We start from the raw sequence: 17,715 nt of genomic DNA, 5'->3' as shown, positions 1-17,715 counted from the left end.
GAAGAGGATATGACTCAGTATAAATGCAACCATTTAGAAGGTCATAAATAATACAAGTGAGAGTTAATTTATTACTTCAACAGATATTTATTGAGCAGCTGTATAGGCCAGGCACCATGCCTATAAGATAAAGACCTGCTCCTGGTCTGCTAGAGTGGACCAAGCACACATGAAAGGATGAGTGTGATAAGGAAAGTATAGGGTTCCCAGGGGAGCACTTCAAAGAGTTAACTGAGGTCAAAGACAGCTTTCTGGGGGAACTGACTTTTCAGTTGCAACCTAAAGGTTGACTTGAGGGTGTGAAGTGAAGGAGAACGGTGTTCTGTTCTAGGTCATAGCATGTGGAAAGGGCCTAAGGTGAGAGAGAGTCCTCTAGGGGAATTGCAAATCCCCAGATTGGTACAGTGCAGAGATAAATTTAGCCCCTCAGACATGTTTTGTTTAACCCACAAAGTATTTTTAAGAACTTTATATTAGTGGCTAACCTTTAAAAATGTTTAATTTGACCTGAAAGAATCTGGCAATTTCAGTGGCTCATGGCTGTTACCCTAGCTACTTGAGAGAATGAGATCAGGAGGTTTGAGGTAAATAGTTCATGAGACCCCCATTTCCAAAATAACCAGAACAAAATGGACTGGAGGTGTGGCTCAAGCAGTAGAACGCCTACTGTGCAAGTGCAAAGCCCTGAGTTGAAACCCCAGTCCCACCATAAAAAAGAACGTGGGATTTGGACCCAAATGTCCTCATGGCACTAATCAGCTACAGCTATGGAAAGGGTGTCCTCTGCCCACCAGACTTCTTATTTGTGGTTCTAAGCACCAGCTTAGCTAAACTGCCTGGCCCTTACAAGTACTTTGGATTTGGTGCTCCATGGGCTAAAGCATAAAATATTACACCTAGGATGCTGGATGCGTGAGCAGGGATCAACTACTCCTACTCTGATTTTCCAAGCCAGGGTTACAGAGTTTGAGCCTGGCAGTGTGAGCAGTAAAGTCTCTGAAGTATTTTTAGAGGGGAGTGACATGATTCAATTTATACTTTACTTTGCCTGTAAGATTGAGGATTCACAGTGGTTAAGGTCAAGCCTTGGATACCAGGTAGGAGATTGCTGCCTCAATCCAAGTCAAAAAGGTGGTGGCTTGGAAATGGAAGTGCAAGATTTGACAGGTATGTTGGGGGTAATTTCAAGAGCAGTACAATGTAGTAGATGGAGAGGAATCACAGGTGATACTGTGGGTGTTGTCTTGAGCAGCTGAGTGGATAGTAATAACAGGAATTCTGGGAAAGATGAACATAGGGAGAAATAGGGTACTGAATGCAATCAAAATTATGGAGGGTATAAAGCTGGGGGTGTAGCTCAGAGTATGTGTTTAGCATGCACTAGACCTTATGTTCAATCCCTTGGACCCCCCACCAAAAAAAAAAAAGAGTTTTTAAAGGAGTTTTGAAGTGTGGTGTACAGCTTTCATCTTAGCACTGGGCAGGCTGAGCTAGGAGGGTTGTGAGTTCAAGGACAGCCTGAGCTACATAGCAAGACACTGGCTACAAACAAACAAAGATTATGGAGCCATGCATGGTGGCTCACGCCTGTAATCCTACCTATTCAGGAGGCAGAGATGAGCATGGAGGTTTGAAGCCAGCCTGGGCAAATAGTTTGTGAAACCCTATCTCAAAAAAAACCCATCACAAGAAAGGGCTGATGGAGTAGCTCAAGGTGAAGGCCCTGAGCTCAAACCCCAGCACTGCCCCCCAAAAAAAGATTATGGAAATGAGAGAGACTGCCAATAGTTTGAAGTGAGAAGGCAAAAAATTTATGTGTGGGGGGAGAGTTTAGAATGACATTTAGGCTTTCAGCCTGAGTGGATGTTGGTTTCATTAACAGAAATAGTAAAAGAAGTTCTGGGGTTTGGGAGCATGGATCAAGTGGTAGTGTGCCTGCCTCGTCAGCTTGGGGCCCTTGAGTTCAATCCTCAGTACTGTCCCCCTTCCCTCCCAAAAAACAAATAAAAATAAAACAGAAGTTAGATTTGTGTGCTTCTCAGCTCTTAATAACAAATTTTTATTTATTTATTTATTTTTTTGATGATAATGGATTTGAACTCAGCCTCTCATGCTTGCTAGGCAAGTGCTCTACCACTTGAATCACAGCTCTAGCCCTCAACAATTGTTGAGTCCAGGTGAATTTAAAGTGGTTCTATGATTCTTTGGTGGAGCTGGCTGGGAATGTATTGGAACTATGAATTGGGAGCTCAGAACAGTGACCAAGATGGAGTTAGAGTTTGGGTACCAGCTGTCTAGAAGTAATAGCCAAAGCAGGGTTTTGATGACATTGCCAGAGGGTAAAGGGATTAGTGTAGTGAAAACAATTTGGAATTTAAATCCAAGTCTTGCTTCTTTCACTATGAGTGTTTTATTGTTGTTGTTATTGTGGTTTGGTCTTGAAGGGTTTTTTTTAGGGGGAGGGATGTTTTGTTTTTGAAAAAGGATTTTGCTATGTAGCCCAGGTTGGCCTTGAATTCACCATTGTCCTGCTTCAGCCTCCTCAGTGCTGGAATAACAGCTTCCACCACCATGCTTGGCCTTTAGGTATTTTGACAAACCAAATCTCTTTCAGTTTTATATTCCTCATTAAGTTATGTGAGGATTAAATAAGAGTTAAATAGAACTTAGAGCCAGACCTCTGGGTTTATTATGACCTGTTTAACTCTGCATCAAGTCTCTCATCTCTTTTTTTTTTTTTTTTTTTTTTTCATTTTTCTTTTATTATTCATATGTGCATACTAGGCTTAGTTCATTTCTCCCCCCTGCCCCCACCCCCTCCCTTACCACCCTCTCATCTCTTTCTGCTGTAATTTCCTCATTGCAAAATGAGGGTAATAGCAAGGTGGTCACGCCTGTCATCCCAACTCTGTGGGAGACAGATACAGGCCAGCATGAGCAAAAGAGTTCATGAAACCCCATATCAGCAGAAAAAGTTGGCGGCATGTGCTTGTCATCCCAGCTACTCAGAAAGCATAAATAGAAGGATGTGGTCCAGGAAATCCAGGCCATCCTGGGCAAAAAGCCCAGGTCTATCTCCAAAAGACCAAAAAGGACTGGAGGTGTGACTCAAGCAGTAGAGTGCCTGCCTAGCAAGCGAGTGCAAAGCCCTGAGGTCAAACCCCAGTCCTGCTCCCTCCCCACCAAAAAAAGAAGCTAACAACAGTATGAACTTTTAAAAATTGTCTTATTATTAATTAATTAATTAATTTTATGGTACTGGGGCTTGAACTCAGACCTATACCTTGAGCCACTCCACCATCCCTTTTTTTGTAATGGGTTTTTTTGAGATAGGATCTTGAGAACTGTTTGCCCAGGCTGGCTTCAAACCAGGATCCTTCTGATCTATGCCTCCTGAGTAGCTAGGATTATAGGCGTGAGCCACCAGTACCCAGCTATTGTCATATTATTGTTGTACTGGGAGGAACATTGTGACATTTACAACAGTTTTTACAAAATACCATAGTTGAATTCGCCCCGTCCATCATTCTCCTTTATCCCATTCTCTACAGTATGAACTCGAAAAGGTTGTACAGGTCATCTGAGACCACATATAAAGAGCCTGTAACAGTGACTAGCTAAAATAATGTGGTCAAATGTCTGACCTGTAATGAGCATGTAGACACATTTGACATTGAATAACTCTGGGACAAACAACTCTGAGAAGAATTTAATGGCATTTCGTGTGCTGTTCTTTTCTCTTTTCCTTTCCTTTTTTTTTTTTTTTTTTTTTTTTTTTTGGCAGTACTAGAGTTTGAACTCAGGGGCTTTACACTTGCTAGGCAGACACCACTAAGTCTCTGTACCAGCCCTGGGTTTTTTCTTTTGATCTTGCTGCTGGTTGTACATTCTTATCTGGACCACTGGCTTGGGTCCAGATTGTGGGTACCTTTTTCTTTTTTCTTTTTTTTTTTTTTAATGTTTTTGGCAGTACTGGCATTTGAACTCAGGGCTTCATGCTTGCTAGGCAGGTGCTCTACCACTTGAACTGCTCTGCCAGCTTTTAATAAAGATATAAAGAGTCAGCTTGACAATGATGCATAGTGCAAGTTTTAAGCAAAGGATTAAGAATTCAAGGTTGAAATTGGTTGTGGTGGAATGTACTTGTAGTCCCATCTACTTGGGTTGTGAGGCAGGAGGATCATGAGTTCAAGTCCAGCTTGGAGAACATAGAAATCATAGTTGGAGAAATGCAGGTAGATACATTGTCATCCTGAAAACTGCAAGGGCTTATATGGTAGCAGAAAGCATGCAGCTCATCCTTTGAAAGGCAGCTGGAGAGACACTCTGGGATAGAAGATTAAACCAAGATTTTCAATAAATTTCTGTAAACCAAAAAAAAAAAAAAAAAAAACTGACTGGTACAGAGTAAACACTCAGTAAATGTTAGGTATGTATTATGTGTATTAAATGCTTTATAAACTATAAAAATATTGGCAACTACAGAAGAAGAGGGTCATCTTTGAAAATGACCTATCTTTAAGGGACGGAAAGAAGAGAGAATTTTAAAAAGGAAAGTACGATTGGGTGTGGTGGCACATGCTTGTAATCCCACCACTTAGGGGGCTGAAGCAGGTGAATCATGAATTTGAGGCCAGCCTGGGCTACATAGTGAGACCCTGTCTTAAAAAAGGGAAGGAAGAATTAAACTATTGGGATAACTAGGACATTACCATGTCAAGGAATTTAAGTGGGTAGGATGTGATCAGAATTGTTAGTTTCCTAGCTACACAGGAGGTAGATATTGGGAGGACCTCAGTTCAAAGCTTGCCTAGTCAAAAAGTTCCTGAGATTTTCATCATCTCAAGCAATGGCTGGGTGCAGTGGTGTAGTACGTACCTGTTTCCCAGCTACATGAGGAAGTACAAATGGGAGGATCACAGTCCAGGCCAGCCAAGACCATAAAGCGAGACCCAATCTCAAAAATAACCAAAAAGAAAAAAGTGCAGGTGGAGTAGCTCAAGTGGTAGAATGCCCATCTAGCAAATGCAAGGCCCTGAGTTCAAACCTCAGTACTGCAAAAAAAAAAGAAAAAAAAATTATTGGTGTAATGATTTATAAAGGATTTCCCATTTATCTTCTTGACTTCTTGGAGCCATTTAGCCCATAATTACATATTGTGATATCTAATAATAAAAAGTAATTATAAATGTAATTGTAAGTATAATATCTAGTAATAAAAAGTAATTGTAAACATAATTTAAAATATTGTCCCATCCTCACATCTTCCCTATGAGATGAATTTAGGAAATTGTGGTTCAAGAGGACCTTGCATGCCTAAGCAGCAGAACTCAAGCTGCAGTCTAGGTCTACTGATATGCATTCTCCTTTGCTGATCTGTGTCTCTGATTAGATTGTAAGTTTCTAGATACCTAAATCTAATCATTTATTTTTCTCCAGCACCTAGTTCAGAGCTGGGCAGAAAATGTAAGTGTCCAAACTAGACTTGAGAGAAGACTGGTATTGTCAAGAATAACTTGCCCTTCCTCCCTTCTGCCCTCTAGCGCCCTCACAAAGCCAATGCTGAGGAGATGACCAAGTACCACAGTGATGACTACATTAAATTTTTGCGCTCCATTCGTCCAGATAACATGTCTGAGTACAGCAAGCAAATGCAGAGATGTAAGTCCATTCTGTTCCTTCCTTCTCTCAAGCCCTCAATTGGATTTCTCTTCCATTGGAGATGCCTACCCTGCCTGGCTTGGGCCTCTGTTCAGCTGACATCTGATTGCCCTTGCCCCTAAGGGTGCCAGAGTGCTGCTTTTTTCTCAGTTTATTTATAGATAGAGTCTTGCGCTTTTGCCCAGGTTGGCCATTTGAACTGAGATCTATCTCTGCCTCCAAGTAGCTAGGATTATAGATATGTGCCATCATGGCATTTTTTTGTAAAGTACTTGACCATCCATAGATTATGGACTCTCAGAAATATCCTGGAACTAATCCCCCATCAGTACTAATGGATGGCTGTATAAATATGGTACATAGAAAATATTTCAGATGCACAAAAATGTATAAAAAATGAATATCCATATACCTACTGCCCAGCTTAAGAAAAAAAATCATACAGCTGAAGTTCCCTGGGCACCACTTCTTGATCACATTTTTTCTTTCATTGTTCTCTGATTCCATGACCACTAGCACCACAGTATAAAGTATATGCTGAAGTTAGTGTTTAATCTTATACATCTCTTTCTGCAATAGGTTTCTTTTGCTGCCATGGCTACAGTTATTTTGAGACAGGGTCTTGCTGTTTTGCCAGGCTGGTCTCAAATTCACAATCCTCCTGCCTCAGCCTCCCAAGTAGCTGGGATTGCAGGCATGTACCACTGCTCCCAGATGCCTTCTCTGCCTACCCCAAGTCCCCCATCTCTCACACAGTTATTGCTCCCATTCAGTAAAATTCCAGCCTAAGAATAAGAAAAAGCATTTTTTCCCATTAATTTTTTATTAGGATATATTTGTTGTATAGCGGGGATTCACTATGGCAATTCCAAATAGGCTTATATTGTACATTGTTTAGATCAAGAAAAAGCATTTATAAGGGGAAGAGGGAAAACTCAGAGAAAAGTCCTGTAGTCTCATAGATTAATTCAAGTGTGTATCTACTCTCCCTTCCCTCCACCTACCATTTCTGTCTAATCCCATAGCTGCTGCTTTTTTTTCTGCAGTACTAGGGTTTGAACTCAGGGCCTACACCTTGAGCCACTCCACCAGCCCTTTTATTGTGATGGATTTTTTTTTGAGATGGGTCTCACAGAACCATTTGCCCAGGCTGGCTCTGAACCTCAATCCTCCTGATCTCTGCCTTCTGAGTAGCGAGGATTGCAGGCGTGAGCCACCGGTACCATAGCTTCTTGAACCAGAAATAGATGGGCTGGCTGTTTGAACCACATGTTGAATCCTGAAGGGCAGTATTTTTTTCATATCTAAATACCTGTTCACTCCCATGGGGACTTCACATCCCAAACAGGAGTATAGACAAAACTTTGGAAACTCAGGCACTATGACCTACTGCAAGAGGAAAGGACCTGAAGGGAAAATAGCCTGGCCCCAGGGAGCACGGTTCTTATTGACATAGCCTCCCAGTGTTTACCCAGGAAGTGAGGAAGAGCCACCCACCCTCACTCCCTTATGTAGCCACACTGTCAGAGCTACACTGTCTTGGGCACCTTCCAGGGATAACTCGAGGTCATTGCAAATCCTGAACTTCAGTTATGTCTTAAGATGTTACCACCATCCAGGCTGGCTCCTCCCACCCTTCTCATCCCAGGGCTCCTCCTGCTTGCTGTAGTTTGGGAACCCCTGTTGGTAACAGCAGGTGCAGTAAAAAGACAAAGCAAGAGAGTAAAGATCTAGCTCTATACCTGCCTCTAATTTTTTCTGTATCATTAATGCCACAGCAATTTCCTTTTCTGTGAGAGACTTAGTCTTAGGGTTCCTCTGTAGCTCTGTGAGACTATAACATCCAGGTGTGCTTTCCTTCCTGTCTGTTTTCTTTCATTTGCATTAGTGTTTGCATGTGTTTCCACATTATGCACTAGTTTGTACTTTTACCCCTGAAGGCCTGAAATAACTTTGGTCCAGCTCTTACTTGTGGGTGTGGTAAAAAAAAAAAAAAAAAAAAAAAAAAAAAAAAGCACTGGACTGTGGGAGTAAAGACACCTGGACCCTGATTCTGGTTCTGCCTCTCCCTGGTTATTTAACATTGGTCAATTCACTTCACTTCACTGTATCTGTTCTTCTGTATAGTGGGGTATATCTGTCTTGTCCAGTTTATAGGGCTGTTGTGAGGATCACATGAAACTGTATATGTGAAAATATACTGGGGAATGACTAGGTGTATTTCTCAGGGTTTTAGGCCAGATAGCCCAATGCTTGAGGCTTGAATATGCCTCTACTATTGACTAGCACTTCCCCTCTCTGAGCCCATTTCCCCATTTATAAGATTGTGTAAGGATAAGTGCATCAGGTTTTAAAAGCTTTAAGCAGTGAATGGTAGTTATATAGGTCTCTGTTCTTCACTTCCTTGTTGGTCAGTGGGAGTGGGGTCCAGGAATAAACTCAGGCTCAATAAAGAAGATAAATTTTTCTCCTTCATGGAACAAATCAGCATTTTTCAAGGTGCTAAATAATTCTCCATGTAAGATTTCCCATGCTGGAGGCAGTGGTGTTCCTATAGTCTCAGCTACTTGGGAGGCTGAGGTGGGAGGATTGCTTTGGGCTCAGGAGTTCAAGCCAGTCTGAGCAACATAGCAAGATCATGTCTCCAAAATAGATAGATAGATAGATAGATTGATTGATTTCTGTTAATTTTCTCAACAGGTGGGTGAGGTGGATATTATTATTACTTGTTGTAGTAATGAGCTAAAGCTCTGAAAAGTTAAACAGCTTGACCCAGTCACTTGGCCAGCAAGTGGCAAAGCCTGGACTAGGACCCAAGCCTTCCTAATCTATTGCTTTTTTTTTTCTTTTGGTGGGAATGGAGTTTGAACTCAGGGCCTCATGCTTGCTAGGCAGGTGCTTTACCACTTGAGCCACTCCATCAGCCCTTTTAATCTAAATTCTGTACTTTTTTCCATCAGCTTATAAATATCTAAACAAAAACTGAAGAAAATTGTAGAGACTAACCTTTTGCTTATTTCTTTCAAGTCAATGTTGGTGAGGACTGTCCAGTATTTGATGGCCTGTTTGAGTTCTGTCAGTTGTCTACTGGTGGCTCTGTGGGTAAGGAATATAAATCCCCTCCCCAAGGGCTTTGCAGGGGCTCTTCTAGTTCTAGCCTTTTAGGCCAAGATCCTGATAGGGATGATCTGTTACCATAGAAAATGGTCTGTGGCCTTTACTTTAGATCTTTAAACCATCCTTTTGCTTTAGTCCCAACCCAGGTTCCATCTCTGACTGCTACTGGCAGGTATCCCTAACTGGCCTCTACCTTCTAGAGCTCTTACTACAGAAATTCTTTGCAGATCTGATGATGTTGTTGAGACACTGAAAGCAATTTGTGAACTGCAAAGTGCTGTAGAACAGAAGTGTCATCATCTGTGTCTTATCAAAGAGCATACTAATTACTTGAGAGGCCATAAATACTCCCCACATGTCTGCCACATCCATTTGTAACTCCTGGGTTGCCTTTAGGATTACTGTAAACCCCTTTCTTAACAAGTAGAGTCATGTGTCACTCGAGAACGGCAACACTTTAAGAAATAATGCTGCTAGGTGATTTCATTGTGTGAACATCATAGAGTGTACTTAGAAAGTATAGCCTACTACATACTTACATCATATACTTTGTACCATGATGAACAAAACAACATGAGATTAAATCAATCACAAGAGAAAGTGATGTAACCAAGAGATCAACAAACACGAGATGTGTGAGGCTCTTTGCCAGTATAATATGGCATACTGTTTTACAGTGAACTTTGTTTTTGTAAGTTGGAGTATCTAACGATAAATTAAAAAGTTAAACCTAAGTAAGCGATAGTAAATACATAAACCAGTAGCAGTCACTTATTAGAGTGTTGTTACTCTATGCAGTTGGCAGCACATAGGTTTGTTTCCCCAGTACCACCACAGATATGCGAGTAATGAGTTATGCTGTTAAGATGGCTACAACTTCATAGGTAATTGGAATTTTTCAGCTCCATTATAACCTTTTTTTTAAAACATGATTTTATTTTGGTGGTACTTGGGTTTGAACTTGGGGCCTCACATTTGCTAGACAGGTGCCACTTGTGCCACAACACCAGCCCTCCATTATAATCTTATGGACCACTATTATATATGCAGTCTGTTGTTGACCCAAATGTTATATAGTGCTTGTGTTATTTATTTTCCTATGATCATTGTATACAGCCCCTCCCTCTAAATAATTTTGGAAAATAAGGATGTATACAGAAAAAAACCAAAATCACCTACATTCACACTGTTTGTAGATGACCACTGTTTCATTTTGTTTGTATGTCCATCCCTTTTTCTTTGTGTATATATAACACTTATGTTTTACAAAAATGTATGTTACATTATGTACAACTTTGTGCCTGCAATTTTTACTTAGTAAATTTTTTTAAATTTCTTTGTAGTATTAGGTAGTGTGATTTCTTTCTCTTTTAAAAAAAATTATTTATTTATTTATTTGTGGTGTACTGGGGCTTGAACTCAGGGCCTTCAACTTGAGCCACTCTGCCAGCTCTTTTTTGTGAAGGGTTTTTTTCCAAGATAGGTTCTCACTAACTGTTTGCCTGAGCTGGCTTCAAACCTTGATCCTTCTGATCTCTTCCTCCTGAATTGCTAGGATTACAGGCATGAGCCACCAGTGCCCAGCTCTCTTTTTTGTTTTTGAGACAGGGTCTCACTAACTTTGCTTTAGGCTGGTCTTGAACTTGAGATTCTCCTGCTTCTTCTCCCAGAGTAACTGGGATTACATGCATGTATCCACCTCACCTGCCTCAAAATCAATGATAATTTTTTTTTTAACTGTGTGGTACTGGGCATTGAACCCAGGGCTGGTACATGCTGGCCAAGCACTCTACCACTTGAACTGCTGTAGTGTGGTTTTTACTGGCTGTGTAATTATTCCACAGTATGGACGGACTTTGATAGAATTTGTCCCCTTTTGTATCATTTGAATTGTTTTGTGCTCTGAGCCAACACTATCTTTGATATCTTTTCCAAATTTCTTGGAATACTTAGACATGCAATCTGGGATATATACATGAGTATATGTGCACTTACACATAAACACACTCATACTTGCTCTTTTACTCTAGTGTTTCAAGTTTTTACAAAAGAGCATTTACTCTTTACTATGACTGATTTTTCTTTTTTTTGATGGAACTGGAGTTTGAAGTCAAAGCTTTCCACCGGCAAAGCAGGCACTCTACCCCTTAAGCCACACCTCCAGGCCCATTACTATGATATTTTTATTCTACTCTATTTCATTTTAAATACATATATATACTAATCATGGTCCACTAAATCAATTTTAAGGTTTACTAATGGGTTACTAACCTTGGTTTGGAAAAATAGCCAGTATCATGTTTATTCCCTGTTGGAATAGGGTAGGGGCAAGATGCTGGCTGTGAATTGCACAATACACCTGTTGAATAGGCAAGCCCTACCTCTCACTGAGTTCTTGGGCATCTTGTGGGAAGGAGAGAATGTTTTAATAACAGGCTTATGTTCTCTTTTTCCATGCCCAGCAAGTGCTGTGAAACTTAATAAGCAGCAGACGGACATCGCAGTGAATTGGGCTGGGGGCCTGCACCATGCAAAGAAGTCTGAGGCATCTGGCTTCTGTTACGTCAATGATATCGTCTTGGCCATCCTGGAACTGCTAAAGTATGCCTGCCTGGCCTTGTCTCTTGGAGGAGCATCTTAGGCCAGGTTCCCACTTCCTTCTCCCCCTGGGCTTGCCTCCCTAGTTTGCTTTTCCTATGGTGTGCTGGCTAGGATGTGTTCAGTGAGTGTCTCTGGCCATCCTCTCCTTGACGGGGTCTTGGTTTGATCTGAGCCCACGGCAAGATCAGGGGCAGGCGCTGCTCAGATCCTGCCTCCAGAGTGTCCCTGTGTGGTCGGAGTTGACCCTGGCTGTAGAGTAGGAAGATCGGACTTGGTCAGCTTGGTCAGGCCTCTGGAGACACCCGGCCGCTCTTCCACCTTCCTTCAGCCAGTTTCCACGTCTCTGGTGCTTAGAGATACCTGAGGGAGGCAGCTAGCCTGGTAAGCTGGGACCTGGCGCCCTTGGCGCGTCCCATCCCCAAAGAGCCCCCAGACCCCTGACCGCCTTCTGATCCTAGGTATCACCAGAGGGTGCTGTATATTGACATTGATATACACCATGGCGATGGCGTGGAAGAGGCCTTCTATACCACAGACCGGGTCATGACTGTGTCCTTTCATAAATACGGAGAGTACTTCCCAGGAACTGGGGACCTACGGGTGAGAACTCTCTTTAGGGGCCAACCAGCTCACCCTCAGCTACCAGCACTAATTCTCCTATCCTGTGCCACTAAAAACCACTTCCCGCCTCTTTTGCCATTCAGAACACCACACTGCAATCTGGGGCACCTACCATGGTTTCTTTCCCTCCCTTAATCTGGAGGAAGGGAATGATGAAACAGAGTCAGAAGGATCAAGTTCTACTGATTCATTGTACTTCCCTTCACATTATTCTTTTGTCCCATAAGGCTTGAGTTTTAGACTCAAAATTAGGACTCTTAATGGATCATCTCAAGGGTTTTAGTATTTTCAGGTCACCTTCCCCTGTGGCCATCTGACTGCATCAAATTTTGTATCTGATATGGAACAGTTACACACATTTCCCCTTTACTGAAGCTGTCCATTGAATTGTTCCATCTGCTTCTGTTAGCATGAATACAGAGGAATCAGCCACTTTGCCATTCCAGTAGCCTTTGGGTAAAAACGTAGCACTAATTTAGTTGTTTGCTATGGCAAATATTAGAAGTTAGTTACAAGAACTTTTTCCCCTGCTTTTCTAACCTCTCTCTTCCTACCACACCTCCTTAGAGAGGAGAGAATGAGGGTAGAAGAATATGTAGTAATTAAAGTCTCTACAAAGGTTGTTAAGGGTGGATATTATTTCTGTGACCCAGCTGCATTCGAGCTCTAATTCAATCCAAGGCAGAAATGTGCTTTGAGGTTGGATATTCAAGTCTGGATCCATAAACAGCTCTCAACTGGCTTGTGGGTTGCAGTAATGTGTCCAGAGATGTGAGCTGGACTTGCCAGCAAAGGAAATGATCCTAACCAAAGTATCCCTGCTCTGTCCTTGCTCACCTTATGGGCCCAACTTGTCTTTTTCCTTAGCCTTCCAGCGCCCATCCTTGAACTCCTCCTAGCTTTGTTTTTCAGTTTTACTTTAATGTCCTTCTTGATTAGGATATTGGGGCTGGCAAAGGCAAATATTATGCTGTTAACTACCCACTCCGAGATGGGATTGATGACGAGTCCTATGAGGCCATTTTTAAGCCGGTAAGTGGCTTTATCCACCCCTTGGGCTACAAATGGGATTGGTGTAGGGAAATGGTAGCAAAGCACTTCACCATACCTCAGGGATCTCTCCCCCCTATGGCTAATTGGGAAAGGAGAGGTGTTTCAGCCTTGTATCCTGTAGTCAAAGGAAGAAAAATTGCCCACATATTTGTTCATGCCTTTTATGTGTCCAGTTCTCTGCTGGATGCAAGAATGCTTAAGACATGATCTTTACCCTCACGGTCTGTAGGGTGGAGGTGGAAGGTAGCACACACAGTAGCACGTGCAGTGCTGTTTTATATCTCCATTTTTGGGGGTCTGTTCCTGGAAGAGTATTATGTTCTTTTGGTAGTGGTATGTTTCTTGGTATCTACACATTTACAGAAGTAGGGGCTTATTCTAGTCTTTCCAGACTGGCCGTGCCTGAGAGAGCCCTTTGGTAGTCAACCTGTCCAGAGATTCTGGAAAGGCCATCTGGTATGTTCTGTGGGTGGGCTTGCTACTGGAGTCCTTGAGCAGACTGACCTGGGGCTGTGTTTTGGAGGGATGAACAAACGAGTGAGACACACCTACCTGTTGTCCAGGCTGGGGAGAGGGTAGTCAAGGAGTAGCTCACAGAGGTGGTGACATTTGAGCTTTTGAACTTCTGAAAAATGAGGCGCTACCATATGAAAGATAGGATGGCGCTCGGAAGAGGGGACAACATAGAAAATGCGAGACGGAGTAGCATGTATGTAGGCAGCCACGGTGTGTGTGGGACAGTGGAAGAGATGACAGGAAATGGACACTGGGGTCCACATGTTTCTCTTTCTCCTTTTACCGTCTTTCATCCACTTACATGTGTACATATTGTTTGTGCCACCTCCCCCACCCTCCCACCCCCTGGGGTCCACATTTTAAAAAAATTAAGTATGAACTCATGTTGGTCTGTATTTCAAAGGGAGCCTTGAATGCCACACTGAGTAGTTAGAGCGTCACTTATATGTAGTGAGTATTAACCTAAGTCAGGTAGTCACTCAGCAAACAAGTGCCTACTATGTGCCTAGTAGTAAGGGTACAAAGAAGCCTGAGTTAATGGTCTCTTTCCTCAGTAACATCAGACTCTAGTTTGAATGATATATATAGGTGCCTCCTTGTAATACAAAGCTCAAAGTCCATAGGATCAAGTGAGATGCAGCTAGGGGTTGGGAAGCTTCCTAAAAAAAAGTGGCACAGGAGCTTGGACAGTGAAAGAAGAGAAGAGATTAGGGAGGTGACAGGGAGGCCATTCAAGGCTCAGAGTTTTGAGGGCTAGAAGTATCTTGGAGATCCTTTCAAATTGAAAAACTCCCTTTTATCTACCACATAAAATAAAGAGTGGAAAGATAGGAGGAGTGGGTGAGTGGGTGGGTGATAAGAAACAGAAGAAAGCACTGCACCTACCTTTCTGATCCTGAACCTCACCTGGCTTTTATTGAGGTTGGTGGTGACCAGAATGTGTCTGTTTAGGTCATGTCCAAAGTAATGGAGATGTTCCAGCCTAGCGCGGTGGTCTTACAGTGTGGCTCAGACTCCCTGTCTGGAGATCGGTTAGGTTGCTTCAATCTGACCATCAAAGGTGAGACCAGGTAGCACAAGAATGGGTGGGCAGAATCCTGCTGGGTGTTCCTGTAACCCAGCACCCCTTTTCCCTCCAAAGGGCATGCCAAATGTGTGGAATTTGTCAAGAGCTTCAACCTGCCTATGCTGATGCTGGGAGGAGGTGGTTACACCATTCGAAATGTTGCCCGGTGCTGGACATATGAAACAGCTGTGGCCCTGGACACAGAGATCCCTAATGGTATAAGTTACAGGCCAGGTTGGGCTGAGTGGGAGCTGAAGCTCATGTGCCCTGAAGTTCAGAGCCCCTTCCGCATTTGATCTTTAGACCTCCCCTGATACTAGTCATTGTCTTCTGCCTACCCTCTTATGATTGACAGGCCAAAGCTGTCAGTTTTTCCCTACTCCTTTTTTTTATAACTTTTTTTTAAATTTATTATTGTGCTGGGGGTAAGGAATGTTGGCATTTACAAAAGTTCTTACAATATAGCAAATATATTATAGTTGAATTCACCCCTTCCATCATTCCCTTTTATCCCCCTTCTCCCCATCCCTACTACTTTTTGACTGTCCCCTCTCCCTCCTTCTTTTGGAATGGACATTATCAGTGGTCATTTACAGCTTTGGAGCTGCTTCTCTATAGGGTTAATGGGTTAGTGAGTGAAGGGAGTGCCAACACCAGGGGCTTGGTTGGTCCTTCCCCTCCTAGTGACACATACCACTAGCGTGGACACTAGAGAGTGATGTTAAAAAGAATAAAATTCTGTATGCACCCAGGATTTACCTATCTTGGGACATCCTTCTTTTATAGAAGGGTAAACAGACCCAGAGAACCTGTAAATGTTTTTCTCGTGGCCAGGTCTAGACCTTCATTCTTCTCTCTCCGGCCCCACACAGAGCTTCCATACAATGACTACTTTGAATACTTTGGACCAGACTTCAAACTTCACATCAGTCCTTCCAATATGACTAACCAGAATACCAATGAGTACCTGGAGAAGATCAAGTGAGTATATCCCTCAGCCACTCCTCCACATTTCAGGCTCAGGATTGTCCCTAACCAGAGCCCAGCCAACTTCTCTCCCATTGACTACAGACAGCGACTCTTCGAGAACCTGAGAATGCTGCCCCATGCACCTGGTGTCCAAATGCAAGCAATTCCTGAGGATGCCATTCCAGAGGAGAGTGGCGATGAGGATGAAGAAGACCCTGACAAGCGCATCTCCAGTAAGACACACCCAGGGGCTTTACCTTCCCACTCAGTAGGCAGTTCTGACTTCCTACACATTTCTGGTTCCTAATTTACCCCAAGATGCCCACCTGTAGAGAAACCCAAGTTTCAAGTTTCTGAGCCTGTAAGAACAGGGTAGGGAATCTTAAGTCGCTCCCTTTTCCCTGGTGCTGGGGATTGAACCCAAGGCCTCATATATGTCAGGCAAGTGGTCTCTACTACTGAGCTATACCTCTACCCTACCCTCCCCACCACACACACACAGGGGAACACTGGGCATAGATCCTGAGAATCACAGTTCCCTGCTCTCCCACCCATATTTTCTGTTCCTTGCCTCCCAGTTTGCTCCTCTGACAAGCGAATTGCCTGTGAGGAAGAATTCTCTGACTCAGATGAGGAGGGAGAGGGTGGCCGCAAGAATTCTTCCAATTTCAAGAAAGCCAAGAGAGTCAAAACAGAAGATGAAAAAGAGAAAGACCCAGAAGAGAAGAAAGGTGGGTTTGGATTTGGCAGAACTTAGGTCTAGAGCCCCAGGTCCTGCCAGCTCCTGTGGGGCTCTAACTCAGCTCCTTGGGCCAGTGGCAAGGCCAGAAAACAATGATTATACTGGCTCGGTTTTTGGCTCTCACATACCACCCAAGCCCTTTCCCCAGCACTTCACCCCACTTTCCCAGGGGGCTGCCTCCGCCCACTGGGTTCTGGCTCCAGCAGGCTGGGAAACCGGTCCAACCTGTTTGTTTTCTACAAGGCTCACTGGGAGGACCGGGGATGGGCTTTTCTAGCTTTTCTCTGTCCCTGAGCAGTAGTATTAGGAAAGGGGTTTGGGGTAAGTGAAGACCCCTGGGTCTTTAGAGTGGCTGCCCTCAACCATCCCTGAACTTTTACATTCTAGAAGTCACAGAAGAGGAGAAAACCAAGGAGGAGAAGCCAGAAGCCAAAGGGTGAGGAAAGAGCTGTCTGCTGGCCATCTCCCTGGCATTGGAGCATCACCCCCTTTGTCCCACCACTCTGAAAGGGAAGGCAAGGGACAGCTGGTCCAGCTTACAAAGGCCTCTTTCAGGGACCAGTCTGTTTGTCTCTGCAGTTCTAGGCAGAGCTAGGAAGCCCCAGCCCCCAGCAGTCACCTGGGCAGCCAGGGTCCTGTGGAAGTCATTGTATCCACACTTTTGCCTCAAGGCCTCTGGGGTAGGTTTATCTCATGCTAGTCTCTGTTCTTTCCACAGGGTCAAAGAAGAAGTCAAGCTGGCCTGAGAAGACCTCCCAACACTGGCTTTTTGCCAAGTTCCCCCTTTCTCCCAAACCTTCAGATTTTATATTTTCTATTTCTCTGCATATTTATATAAAAATATATTAAATATAAGTATCACCAGGGACTAGATAGGAACCAGGGCCCTAAGCCCAGGGCAGCAATGCTGAGAGAACTCTTCTAGTAACTGTCTTGCCCCCATCCTTCCCAAGTCTTTTAGTTCTGAAGCATAAAGAGTACAGGTCTGGGTAGAAGGATGCAGCCATAAGACAAAATCCTGAAATGCCAAGTGCCTGCTTAGTAGCTTTGGGAAGGTACCCTTATTAAGCATTCTAGAAATGGTGGCTGGGTCTTTGGGGGAACCCCTGTTTTTCTCAGGCTCCTAAGGTAGCATCAGCCATTTTTAGACTGATTCTGTTCTCATGCTTTCCCATTGCCTCAGGTGAGCCAAGAAACTCACACTGCCCTGTCTTCCCCAATTCTGCAGGTGGAGTTTGGTAGTCCAGCTTCCTTTTTTGAGATACACTATTTTCATTTTTGTGACTCTTTGTAATAAAAATGGTACATTTCTATACCCTCCTGAGCTTGTTTCCGAGCAATGTCCCTGGGTTGCCTTCAACTTTTTGGT

At 43.3% G+C, this 17,715-nt stretch overlaps 1 protein-coding gene and 1 non-coding gene across 2 annotated transcripts in view; both read left to right on the top strand.

Annotated features, from left to right (window-relative positions):
• Hdac1 (histone deacetylase 1) overlaps positions 1-17,670 on the top strand; it is a 29,001-nt gene extending 11,331 nt beyond the window's left edge. The window contains exons 3-14 of the mRNA XM_020173987.2: positions 5,544-5,661; positions 8,689-8,763; positions 11,241-11,379; positions 11,838-11,979; positions 12,940-13,032; positions 14,521-14,629; positions 14,711-14,851; positions 15,508-15,616; positions 15,707-15,837; positions 16,183-16,335; positions 16,734-16,782; positions 17,065-17,670. Coding sequence (XP_020029576.1) covers positions 5,544-5,661; positions 8,689-8,763; positions 11,241-11,379; positions 11,838-11,979; positions 12,940-13,032; positions 14,521-14,629; positions 14,711-14,851; positions 15,508-15,616; positions 15,707-15,837; positions 16,183-16,335; positions 16,734-16,782; positions 17,065-17,092 — 1,287 coding nt within the window. The 3' untranslated portion in view covers positions 17,093-17,670. The remainder of the gene's footprint in view (positions 1-5,543; positions 5,662-8,688; positions 8,764-11,240; positions 11,380-11,837; positions 11,980-12,939; positions 13,033-14,520; positions 14,630-14,710; positions 14,852-15,507; positions 15,617-15,706; positions 15,838-16,182; positions 16,336-16,733; positions 16,783-17,064) is intronic.
• Positions 3,618-3,681, top strand: LOC141425380 (small nucleolar RNA SNORD78). The gene has a single exon (XR_012450431.1). It is a non-coding gene; the product is annotated as a small nucleolar RNA SNORD78 (small nucleolar RNA).
• Positions 17,671-17,715: the final 45 nt, after the last annotated feature.

The sequence above is a fragment of the Castor canadensis genome, chromosome 7 (genome assembly GCF_047511655.1).
Source record: "Castor canadensis chromosome 7, mCasCan1.hap1v2, whole genome shotgun sequence".
Lineage (NCBI taxonomy): Eukaryota > Metazoa > Chordata > Mammalia > Rodentia > Castoridae > Castor > Castor canadensis.
This window is presented reverse-complemented; position numbering and strand designations above follow the sequence as displayed.